This window comes from Mytilus trossulus, chromosome 1 (assembly GCF_036588685.1).
Source record: "Mytilus trossulus isolate FHL-02 chromosome 1, PNRI_Mtr1.1.1.hap1, whole genome shotgun sequence".
Taxonomy (NCBI): domain Eukaryota; kingdom Metazoa; phylum Mollusca; class Bivalvia; order Mytilida; family Mytilidae; genus Mytilus; species Mytilus trossulus.
In genome coordinates, this window is record NC_086373.1 from 109,620,594 (window position 1) to 109,634,725 (window position 14,132).

Here is a 14,132-nt window from a genome sequence, read left to right on the forward strand (position 1 = left end):
AATTAATCCATTGTCGGTATTTCACTTTTAATCATCCAGGCATGTGTCTTAAACATGCTAGTTGGTCACCAGGTAATTGCCAATACTCTTTTATTGCTGTATATACAGTCTAATCCTTAACACCATCATAGATAACTGGAGGCTATTTACCTTTTGACATCAAAACATATTGAAGGAAACTTCCGTTTTTCTCGGACTTTTCCGATATCAATTTCGAGGTTCTCAGACTTTTTCTCTGTCAGTAACAATTTTGTAAACAAAAATTTCTACTGAAAATTTTTCGAGGTTGACATTTTCAAAAAGTGGAAGATTTCAAATTTAAACAGGAGGGACGGAAGAGGGTCTTAAAAGTGGGAGATTTTGACTCCCGCCGGAAGAATCACATGTATGTAAACAGTTATGGCAAACCATACAGTATTCAACAATGAGTAAAAACACCTTACAGTTGGCTAAACATGACTCCAGCATGTAAAACATGAAACAATTATTCATTTGAGAAAAACAGTCTTTAATATTTGCAATTAAACCATTTAGGAATAGCTTGTTCTATGGACATACGTCGTATTATATTAAAAACAATTGCAATTTAAACCGAGAAATGTGTACAGAAGGAGTCATGATCACTAACCCAAAGAAAATTGAATATTTAAAGAGTTAGGAATGAATCCTAGAAAGGCTAGAATTAACATAGGAAAATAGGTGATAAGATACCCTCCTAGAATTAACGTAGGAAAATAGGTGATAAGATACAAAGTGAAACTCATCTCTCACTCTTGAGTCTCAGTGACTGCTGTGGAAAGTAAACTTGGATAGCACAAAAATAAAACACAAGAGGCCTAAGTACATTGTTCATACACTTTTTATCCGGGATTGGCTATTTTGTAACTATTCAGATTACGTAAATTACATTTTACATGTGCAGTTGACTTAGTTATGAAAATAATATTATCCAGCTACATGTATACATGTGTCAATTGCATGAAACAATGGCTATCATATCCCTCAGAGCAATCTGCTCTTTGATTTAATTTTCATATTGTTGTTACTGATACCAAACCCAGATTTTTTAACCTTCTGACATTACATGTATTTGTACTAGAAAACAATAATTCGACTCATTTTGATTGAAAATTATATTAGTAGAAATAATGCATTCATGGTATAAAAGGAAAAAATTATATATTTTTCCACAAGTTAAACCATGATATTTTATTTCATATTAGTTATGAATATCATCCATTTATTTTTTTAAAATATAGATATATTTTCTATTTAAAGGAATTTACAGACATTTAAAGGACAGGACAAGGTCAGTAGGGGATAAGCTGAAATTGACAAAACTGGTATGGAAATCACACAGGATATTTTTACAGAATAAAGAGCAAGTTCTCATAGACTTCCTAACTGGTTTGATTTTCAATAAGAAAAGGTAATTTTATAAACATGAAGGTTTGAAGGTGCAAAGTACTAAGTTTAATTAGTCTTTTCACATGAGATATTTCTATGCATCTGTTTTGCACTTTATACATCTAAAGATTAATAGATTTCCACTTAAATTGAAATAAATTTAACGTTGATTACTCTTCTAGATTTACATTTAGAAAACCTGCCTTAGGGTAATATCTATCATAAATTTGATGATTCATGCAGAAGATTGATCCCAACATTAAACAGACAAGAGACGTTGTCACATAGCTTTTGTTATAAAAAAAAAAAATTAAAGTGTATACTTGTGAACTCCATTTTTCTATTAAAATTTTTGATCCACATATTAACATTGAAGTCTATAAATAGATTAATACAATTACAGGTTCAAAGTATCGGAGGAAGATGCCTGTAACATTTGGAGAACTCTGTGTGAATTATTTCAATCAACTCTATCGGGAAAATCGTCAAAAATTATTATCATCAAACCATCAATTTGTCAGGTAAGTTTTTCTGTTATTAAATTAACACTAGTAGTGTGACTACCACAACTATGTTGTCAAGTATTATTTTATCTTAAAATAAGGAGATGTGGTATGATTGCCAATTAGACAACTATTCGCAAGAGTTCAAATGGCATCGACAACGACGATATAAAGTCATTGTACAGCCTTCAACAATTAGAAAAAAAACATATATATAAAAGAAGATGTGGTATGATTGCCAATGAGACAACTATCCACAAAAGACCAAAATGACACAAACATTAACAATTCTAGGTCACCGTTCGGCCTTCAACAATGAGCAAAGCCCATACCGCATATAGTCAGCTATAAAAGGCCCCGATAAGACAATGTAAAACAATTCAAACAAGAAAACTAACGGCCTTATTTATGTAAAAAAATGAATGAAAAACAAATATGTAACACATAAACAAACGACAACCACTGAATTACAGGCTCCTGACTTGGGACAGGCACATACATAAATAATGGGGCGGGGTTCAACATGTTAGCAGGATCCCAACCCTCCCCTAACCTGGGATATACATGTAGTAAGCTATAAAAGGCCCCAATATAGAAATGAGAAAAAATGTATTCAATGCAATTTACTAAAAAAGAACAAACATGATAACAGGTGCCTGACCTGTGAATAATGTGATGTTGTTAACATGTTTGGGAATGTCAAACCTTCCCCCTAACCTGGGAAAATGGTGTTTGAACACAACATAAGAGGCACAAATAAACCAACTAACATACAAATAATAAACAAAAATCACCAATAAATATGAGTACTGTTATTGAAAACTAGTTAAAAGCCAATTAAAACTTAATCAATAAATCATGTTTACCCAGACTAAAGTATCAATCAGTACACATCCAACGGATTTACTGTAAGGATGTTTTAAATTCACTGAGTAACTCATGACTTTGTGCAAAGCTAAATATAAGTAAACAGTTTCAACAGGATCTAGGATCATGAGTACTCCTAACAGAACATAAGTAGCAATTTATAATTAGTTTTATATTAATTTATCACAATCAAAATCAATGTAAGTTCCATTAACAGGGTAACTGTTCAAAAAGGGAAATTAACAATATGGAACGAAAAATAGTCTCTTTTGTTATAAATACTAGGATACGGTTTCTGTCAAGGCAGGTTGTCAATTTATTCTGTGTGATTTATATTTACAGGTTATAAACGACAACATCCACCAACCGTGTGACTATCACCATTATGTCGTTGAGTGTTGTCTTCATCTTCTTCAGTCACCGTCGCTATCTCATGTTTACAACAAATATGAACAGCTGGTTAGTACAGTGAATTCATTCCCCATTTCAATTCTCAATTTTATTGGAGTTCAATCATGATAAACATTATGGATTGCAAAGGTTAAAAATCTCTGAAAGCAGCCCATTGACCTTACCATTTTGTAGGTGTCTGTTGATTTTCTGATACAAACGATTTAAAAGAAGTTTTTTAAATAAATGAATCAACAAAAATGATAAACAATCCTGACCTACAAAGGTTCCAATACAATTCATATTAATGGAAAACTCATTTTGAAGCTATTGCTGTAAAGAGACCCTTTACAAATATTTTATTACATCAAGTGCTATTTTAACTTTACACAAACATTAATAGAAATCTGACATTGAATATTATGAATTATGCTAAGTTGTTACCAGAGTCATGTTAAAATCTGCCAATTTTTTTCTTATGCCCAAACTATGATAACATGAGTTGAGATAAAGATTTCCTTCATAAAACTAAATCAATTGATATTTAATAGTTTATATAGAAATTAACCAATATTACACCACAATATTTAATGTTGATGATATTGATGTGATACTTTTTGTTTCAGAGTACTTTACTGTGCAACATATTAAAACTTGTAGTGAGATCTGACAGTCTGGATGATATTGATGTGATACTTTTTGTTTCAGAGTACTTTACTGTGCAACATATTAAAACTTGTAGTGAGATCTGACAGTGTTGATGATATTGATGTGATACTTTTTGTTTCAGAGTACTTTACTGTGCAACATATTAAAACTTGTAGTGAGATCTGACATTCTTGATGATATTGATGTGATACTTTTTGTTTCAGAGTACTTTACTGTGCAACATATTAAGACTTGTAGTGAGATCTGACAGTGTTGATGATATTGATGTGATACTTTTTGTTTCAGAGTACTTTACTGTGCAACATATTAAAACTTGTAGTGAGATCTGACATTCTTGATGATATTGATGTGATACTTTTTGTTTCAGAGTACTTTACTGTGCAACATATTAAAACTTGTAGTGAGATCTGACAGTGTTGATGATATTGATGTGATACTTTTTGTTTCAGAGTACTTTACTGTGCAACATATTAAAACTTGTAGTGAGATCTGACAGTGTTGATGATATTGATGTGATACTTTTTGTTTCAGAGTACTTTACTGTGCAACATATTAAAACTTGTAGTGAGATCTGACAGTCTTGATGATATTGATGTGATACTTTTTGTTTCAGAGTACTTTACTGTGCAACATATTAAAACTTGTAGTGAGATCTGACAGTCTTGATGATATTGATGTGATACTTTTTGTTTCAGAGTACTTTACTGTGCAACATATTAAAACTTGTAGTGAGATCTGACAGTCTTGATGATATTGATGTGATACTTTTTGTTTCAGAGTACTTTACTGTGCAACATATTAAAACTTGTAGTGAGATCTGACATTCTTGATGATATTGATGTGATACTTTTTGTTTCAGAGTACTTTACTGTGCAATATATTAAAACTTGTAGTGAGATCTGACAGTGTTGATGATATTGATGTGATACTTTTTGTTTCAGAGTACTTTACTGTGCAATATATTAAGACTTGTAGTGAGATCTGACAGTGTTGATGATATTGATGTGATACTTTTTGTTTCAGAGTACTTTACTGTGCAACATATTAAGACTTGTAGTGAGATCTGACAGTCTTTATGATATTGATGTGATACTTTTTGTTTCAGAGTACTTTACTGTGCAATATATTAATACTTGTAGTGAGATCTGACAGTCTTGATGATATTGATGTGATACTTTTTGTTTCAGAGTACTTTACTGTGCAATATATTAAAACTTGTAGTGAGATCTGACAGTCTGGATGATATTGATGTGATACTTTTTGTTTCAGAGTACTTTACTGTGCAACATATGAAAACTTGTAGTGAGATCTGACAGTGTTGATGATATTGATGTGATACTTTTTGTTTCAGAGTACTTTACTGTGCAACATATTAAAACTTGTAGTGAGATCTGACAGTGTTGATGATATTGATGTGATACTTTTTGTTTCAGAGTACTTTACTGTGCAACATATTAAAACTTGTAGTGAGATCTGACAGTGTTGATGATATTGATGTGATACTTTTTGTTTCAGAGTACTTTACTGTGCAACATATTAAAACTTGTAGTGAGATCTGACAGTGTTGATGATATTGATGTGATACTTTTTGTTTCAGAGTACTTTACTGTGCAACATATTAAAACTTGTAGTGAGATCTGACATTCTTGATGATATTGATGTGATACTTTTTGTTTCAGAGTACTTTACTGTGCAACATATTAAAACTTGTAGTGAGATCTGATAGTCTTGATGATATTGATGTGATACTTTTTGTTTCAGAGTACTTTTCTGTGCAACATATTAAAACTTGTAGTGAGATCTGACAGTGTTGATGATATTGATGTGATACTTTTTGTTTCAGAGTACTTTACTGTGCAACATATTAAAACTTGTAGTGAGATCTGACAGTGTTGATGATATTGATGTGATACTTTTTGTTTCAGAGTACTTTACTGTGCAACATATTAAAACTTGTAGTGAGATCTGACAGTGTTGATGATATTGATGTGCTACTTTTTGTTTCAGAGTACTTTACTGTGCAACATATTAAAACTTGTAGTGAGATCTGACAGTGTTGATGATATTGATGTGATACTTTTTGTTCCAGAGTACTTTACTGTGCAACATATTAAAACTTGTAGTGAGATCTGACAGTGTTGATGATATTGATGTGATACTTTTTGTTTCAGAGTACTTTACTGTGCAACATATTAAAACTTGTAGTGAGATCTGACATCCTTGATGATATTGATGTGATACTTTTTGTTTCAGAGTACTTTACTGTGCAACATATTAAAACTTGTAGTGAGATCTGACAGTCTTGATGATATTGATGTGATACTTTTTGTTTCAGAGTACTTTACTGTGCAACATATTAAAACTTGTAGTGAGATCTGACATCCTTGATGATATTGATGTGATACTTTTTGTTTCAGAGTACTTTACTGTGCAACATATTAAAACTTGTAGTGAGATCTGACAGTCTGGATGATATTGATGTGATACTTTTTGTTTCAGAGTACTTTACTGTGCAATATATTAAAACTTGTAGTGAGATCTGACAGTGTTGATGATATTGATGTGATACTTTTTGTTTCAGAGTACTTTACTGTGCAACATATTAAAACTTGTAGTGAGATCTGACAGTCTTGATGATATTGATGTGATACTTTTTGTTCCAGAGTACTTTACTGTGCAACATATTAAAACTTGTAGTGAGATCTGACAGTGTTGATGATATTGATGTGATACTTTTTGTTTCAGAGTACTTTACTGTGCAATATATTAAAACTTGTAGTGAGATCTGACAGTGTTGATGATATTGATGTGATACTTTTTGTTTCAGAGTACTTTACTGTGCAATATATTAAGACTTGTAGTGAGATCTGACAGTGTTGATGATATTGATGTGATACTTTTTGTTTCAGAGTACTTTACTGTGCAACATATTAAGACTTGTAGTGAGATCTGCCAGTCTTTATGATATTGATGTGATACTTTTTGTTTCAGAGTACTTTACTGTGCAATATATTAATACTTGTAGTGAGATCTGACAGTCTTGATGATATTGATGTGATACTTTTTGTTTCAGAGTACTTTACTGTGCAATATATTAAAACTTGTAGTGAGATCTGACAGTCTGGATGATATTGATGTGATACTTTTTGTTTCAGAGTACTTTACTGTGCAACATATGAAAACTTGTAGTGAGATCTGACAGTGTTGATGATATTGATGTGATACTTTTTGTTCCAGAGTACTTTACTGTGCAATATATTAAAACTTGTAGTGAGATCTGACAGTGTTGATGATATTGATGTGATACTTTTTGTTTCAGAGTACTTTACTGTGCAACATATTAAAACTTGTAGTGAGATCTGACAGTGTTGATGATATTGATGTGATACTTTTTGTTTCAGAGTACTTTACTGTGCAACATATTAAAACTTGTAGTGAGATCTGACATTCTTGATGATATTGATGTGATACTTTTTGTTTCAGAGTACTTTACTGTGCAACATATTAAAACTTGTAGTGAGATCTGATAGTCTTGATGATATTGATGTGATACTTTTTGTTTCAGAGTACTTTTCTGTGCAACATATTAAAACTTGTAGTGAGATCTGACAGTGTTGATGATATTGATGTGATACTTTTTGTTTCAGAGTACTTTACTGTGCAACATATTAAAACTTGTAGTGAGATCTGACAGTGTTGATGATATTGATGTGATACTTTTTGTTTCAGAGTACTTTACTGTGCAACATATTAAAACTTGTAGTGAGATCTGACAGTGTTGATGATATTGATGTGATACTTTTTGTTTCAGAGTACTTTACTGTGCAACATATTAAAACTTGTAGTGAGATCTGACAGTGTTGATGATATTGATGTGCTACTTTTTGTTTCAGAGTACTTTACTGTGCAACATATTAAAACTTGTAGTGAGATCTGACAGTGTTGATGATATTGATGTGATACTTTTTGTTCCAGAGTACTTTACTGTGCAACATATTAAAACTTGTAGTGAGATCTGACAGTGTTGATGATATTGATGTGATACTTTTTGTTTCAGAGTACTTTACTGTGCAACATATTAAAACTTGTAGTGAGATCTGACATCCTTGATGATATTGATGTGATACTTTTTGTTTCAGAGTACTTTACTGTGCAACATATTAAAACTTGTAGTGAGATCTGACAGTCTTGATGATATTGATGTGATACTTTTTGTTTCAGAGTACTTTACTGTGCAACATATTAAAACTTGTAGTGAGATCTGACATCCTTGATGATATTGATGTGATACTTTTTGTTTCAGAGTACTTTACTGTGCAACATATTAAAACTTGTAGTGAGATCTGACAGTCTGGATGATATTGATGTGATACTTTTTGTTTCAGAGTACTTTACTGTGCAACATATTAAAACTTGTAGTGAGATCTGACAGTGTTGATGATATTGATGTGATACTTTTTGTTTCAGAGTACTTTACTGTGCAATATATTAAAACTTGTAGTGAGATCTGACAGTCTGGATGATATTGATGTGATACTTTTTGTTTCAGAGTACTTTACTGTGCAACATATTAAAACTTGTAGTGAGATCTGACAGTGTTGATGATATTGATGTGATACTTTTTGTTTCAGAGTACTTTACTGTGCAACATATTAAAACTTGTAGTGAGATCTGACAGTGTTGATGATATTGATGTGATACTTTTTGTTCCAGAGTACTTTACTGTGCAACATATTAAAACTTGTAGTGAGATCTGACAGTGTTGATGATATTGATGTGATACTTTTTGTTTCAGAGTACTTTACTGTGCAACATATTAAAACTTGTAGTGAGATCTGACAGTGTTGATGATATTGATGTGATACTTTTTGTTTCAGAGTACTTTACTGTGCAATATATTAAGACTTGTAGTGAGATCTGACAGTCTGGATGATATTGATGTGATACTTTTTGTTTCAGAGTACTTTACTGTGCAACATATTAAAACTTGTAGTGAGATCTGACAGTCTTGATGATATTGATGTGATACTTTTTGTTTCAGAGTACTTTACTGTGCAACATATTAAAACTTGTAGTGAGATCTGACAGTCTTGATGATATTGATGTGATACTTTTTGTTTCAGAGTACTTTACTGTGCAACATATTAAAACTTGTAGTGAGATCTGACAGTCTTGATGATATTGATGTGATACTTTTTGTTTCAGAGTACTTTACTGTGCAACATATTAAAACTTGTAGTGAGATCTGACATTCTTGATGATATTGATGTGATACTTTTTGTTTCAGAGTACTTTACTGTGCAATATATTAAAACTTGTAGTGAGATCTGACAGTGTTGATGATATTGATGTGATACTTTTTGTTTCAGAGTACTTTACTGTGCAATATATTAAAACTTGTAGTGAGATCTGACAGTGTTGATGATATTGATGTGATACTTTTTGTTTCAGAGTACTTTACTGTGCAACATATTAAGACTTGTAGTGAGATCTGACAGTCTTTATGATATTGATGTGATACTTTTTGTTTCAGAGTACTTTACTGTGCAATATATTAATACTTGTAGTGAGATCTGACAGTCTTGATGATATTGATGTGATACTTTTTGTTTCAGAGTACTTTACTGTGCAATATATTAAAACTTGTAGTGAGATCTGACAGTCTGGATGATATTGATGTGATACTTTTTGTTTCAGAGTACTTTACTGTGCAACATATGAAAACTTGTAGTGAGATCTGACAGTGTTGATGATATTGATGTGATACTTTTTGTTCCAGAGTACTTTACTGTGCAACATATTAAAACTTGTAGTGAGATCTGACAGTGTTGATGATATTGATGTGATACTTTTTGTTTCAGAGTACTTTACTGTGCAACATATTAAAACTTGTAGTGAGATCTGACAGTGTTGATGATATTGATGTGATACTTTTTGTTTCAGAGTACTTTACTGTGCAACATATTAAAACTTGTAGTGAGATCTGACATTCTTGATGATATTGATGTGATACTTTTTGTTTCAGAGTACTTTACTGTGCAACATATTAAAACTTGTAGTGAGATCTGATAGTCTTGATGATATTGATGTGATACTTTTTGTTTCAGAGTACTTTTCTGTGCAACATATTAAAACTTGTAGTGAGATCTGACAGTGTTGATGATATTGATGTGATACTTTTTGTTTCAGAGTACTTTACTGTGCAACATATTAAAACTTGTAGTGAGATCTGACAGTGTTGATGATATTGATGTGATACTTTTTGTTTCAGAGTACTTTACTGTGCAACATATTAAAACTTGTAGTGAGATCTGACAGTGTTGATGATATTGATGTGCTACTTTTTGTTTCAGAGTACTTTACTGTGCAACATATTAAAACTTGTAGTGAGATCTGACAGTGTTGATGATATTGATGTGATACTTTTTGTTCCAGAGTACTTTACTGTGCAACATATTAAAACTTGTAGTGAGATCTGACAGTGTTGATGATATTGATGTGATACTTTTTGTTTCAGAGTACTTTACTGTGCAACATATTAAAACTTGTAGTGAGATCTGACATCCTTGATGATATTGATGTGATACTTTTTGTTTCAGAGTACTTTACTGTGCAACATATTAAAACTTGTAGTGAGATCTGACAGTCTTGATGATATTGATGTGATACTTTTTGTTTCAGAGTACTTTACTGTGCAACATATTAAAACTTGTAGTGAGATCTGACATCCTTGATGATATTGATGTGATACTTTTTGTTTCAGAGTACTTTACTGTGCAACATATTAAAACTTGTAGTGAGATCTGACAGTCTGGATGATATTGATGTGATACTTTTTGTTTCAGAGTACTTTACTGTGCAATATATTAAAACTTGTAGTGAGATCTGACAGTCTGGATGATATTGATGTGATACTTTTTGTTTCAGAGTACTTTACTGTGCAACATATTAAAACTTGTAGTGAGATCTGACAGTGTTGATGATATTGATGTGATACTTTTTGTTTCAGAGTACTTTACTGTGCAACATATTAAAACTTGTAGTGAGATCTGACAGTGTTGATGATATTGATGTGATACTTTTTGTTCCAGAGTACTTTACTGTGCAACATATTAAAACTTGTAGTGAGATCTGACAGTGTTGATGATATTGATGTGATACTTTTTGTTTCAGAGTACTTTACTGTGCAACATATTAAAACTTGTAGTGAGATCTGACAGTGTTGATGATATTGATGTGATACTTTTTGTTTCAGAGTACTTTACTGTGCAATATATTAAGACTTGTAGTGAGATCTGACAGTCTGGATGATATTGATGTGATACTTTTTGTTTCAGAGTACTTTACTGTGCAACATATTAAAACTTGTAGTGAGATCTGACAGTCTTGATGATATTGATGTGATACTTTTTGTTTCAGAGTACTTTACTGTGCAACATATTAAAACTTGTAGTGAGATCTGACATCCTTGATGATATTGATGTGATTCTTTTTGTTTCAGAGTACTTTACTGTGCAACATATTAAAACTTGTAGTGAGATCTGACAGTGTTGATGATATTGATGTGATACTTTTTGTTTCAGAGTACTTTACTGTGCAACATATTAAAACTTGTAGTGAGATCTGACATCCTTGATGATATTGATGTGATACTTTTTGTTTCAGAGTACTTTACTGTGCAACATATTAAAACTTGTAGTGAGATCTGACAGTGTTGATGATATTGATGTGATACTTTTTGTTTCAGAGTACTTTACTGTGCAACATATTAAAACTTGTAGTGAGATCTGACATCCTTGATGATATTGATGTGATACTTTTTGTTTCAGAGTACTTTACTGTGCAACATATTAAAACTTGTAGTGAGATCTGACAGTCTGGATGATATTGATGTGATACTTTTTGTTTCAGAGTACTTTACTGTGCAACATATTAAAACTTGTAGTGAGATCTGACATCCTTGATGATATTGATGTGATTCTTTTTGTTTCAGAGTACTTTACTGTGCAACATATTAAAACTTGTAGTGAGATCTGACAGTGTTGATGATATTGATGTGATACTTTTTGTTTCAGAGTACTTTACTGTGCAACATATTAAAACTTGTAGTGAGATCTGACATCCTTGATGATATTGATGTGATACTTTTTGTTTCAGAGTACTTTACTGTGCAACATATTAAAACTTGTAGTGAGATCTGACAGTCTGGATGATATTGATGTGATACTTTTTGTTTCAGAGTACTTTACTGTGCAACATATTAAAACTTGTAGTGAGATCTGACATCCTTGATGATATTGATGTGATACTTTTTGTTTCAGAGTTCTTTACTGTGCAACATATTAAAACTTGTAGTGAGATCTGACATCCTTGATGATATTGATGTGATACTTTTTGTTTCAGAGTACTTTACTGTGCAACATATTAAAACTTGTAGTGAGATCTGACAGTGTTGATGATATTGATGTGATACTTTTTGTTTCAGAGTACTTTACTGTGCAACATATTAAAACTTGTAGTGAGATCTGACAGTGTTGATGATATTGATGTGATACTTTTTGTTTCAGAGTACTTTACTGTGCAACATATTAAAACTTGTAGTGAGATCTGACAGTGTTGATGATATTGATGTGATACTTTTTGTTTCAGAGTACTTTACTGTGCAATATATTAAGACTTGTAGTGAGATCTGACAGTCTGGATGATATTGATGTGATACTTTTTGTTTCAGAGTACTTTACTGTGCAATATATTAAAACTTGTAGTGAGATCTGACAGTCTTGATGATATTGATGTGATACTTTTTGTTTCAGAGTACTTTACTGTGCAACATATTAAAACTTGTAGTGAGATCTGACAGTGTTGATGATATTGATGTGCTACTTTTTGTTTCAGAGTACTTTACTGTGCAACATATTAAAACTTGTAGTGAGATCTGACATCCTTGATGATATTGATGTGATACTTTTTGTTTCAGAGTACTTTACTGTGCATCATATTAAAACTTGTAGTGAGATCTGACAGTGTTGATGATATTGATGTGATACTTTTTGTTTCAGAGTACTTTACTGTGCAACATATTAAAACTTGTAGTGAGATCTGACAGTCTTGATGATATTGATGTGATACTTTTTGTTTCAGAGTACTTTACTGTGCAACATATTAAAACTTGTAGTGAGATCTGACAGTCTTGATGATATTGATGTGATACTTTTTGTTTCAGAGTACTTTACTGTGCAACATATTAAAACTTGTAGTGAGATCTGACAGTGTTGATGATATTGATGTGATACTTTTTGTTTCAGAGTACTTTACTGTGCAACATATTAAAACTTGTAGTGAGATCTGACATTCTTGATGATATTGATGTGATACTTTTTGTTTCAGAGTACTTTACTGTGCAACATATTAAAACTTGTAGTGAGATCTGACAGTCTTGATGATATTGATGTGATACTTTTTGTTTCAGAGTACTTTACTGTGCAACATATTAAAACTTGTAGTGAGATCTGACAGTCTTGATGATATTGATGTGAAACTTTTTGTTTCAGAGTACTTTACTGTGCAACATATTAAAACTTGTAGTGAGATCTGACAGTGTTGATGATATTGATGTGATACTTTTTGTTTCAGAGTACTTTACTGTGCAACATATTAAAACTTGTAGTGAGATCTGACAGTCTTGATGATATTGATGTGATACTTTTTGTTTCAGAGTACTTTACTGTGCAACATATTAAAACTTGTAGTGAGATCTGACAGTCTTGATGATATTGATGTGATACTTTTTGTTTCAGAGTACTTTACTGTGCAACATATTAAAACTTGTAGTGAGATCTGACAGTCTTGATGATATTGATGTGATACTTTTTGTTTCAGAGTACTTTACTGTGCAATATATTAAAACTTATAGTGAGATCTGACAGTGTTGATGATATTGATGATTCTCAATGGAAACTGCTGATGATTATTCTACCTAAATACCTGCAAGTTCAAAGGTCACATCCTAACCAGAAATTGGTGAGTATGGTGTTTAATTGTCTCACCTGCTGCATAATTCTAGACCATCATTTCTATCCGGTGATGGCATTGTAAACTGTATATTTGGTAATGGAATGTTTTCTAGGTGTACATGATTAGATACAGGAAGATGGGGTGTGATTGCCAATGAGACAACTCTCCATCTAAATAACAATTTAGTCAAGAAGGTTTCATCTGACGTTTACCTTTTTTTCGTTGCTCATTGGACAATGTTAAGTTTTTCTCAAGTTTTATAAATTTCTCAGACACTATTAG

The 14,132-nt window shown here is 31.7% G+C and overlaps 1 protein-coding gene across 1 annotated transcript in view; it reads left to right on the top strand.

The window, feature by feature from the left end:
• Positions 1-14,132, top strand: part of LOC134697343 (unhealthy ribosome biogenesis protein 2 homolog) — an 80,285-nt gene that overhangs the window by 867 nt on the left and 65,286 nt on the right. The window contains exons 2-5 of the mRNA XM_063559557.1: positions 1,279-1,429; positions 1,811-1,928; positions 3,120-3,236; positions 13,716-13,856. Of these exons, the coding sequence (XP_063415627.1) occupies positions 1,279-1,429; positions 1,811-1,928; positions 3,120-3,236; positions 13,716-13,856 (527 nt within the window). The remainder of the gene's footprint in view (positions 1-1,278; positions 1,430-1,810; positions 1,929-3,119; positions 3,237-13,715; positions 13,857-14,132) is intronic.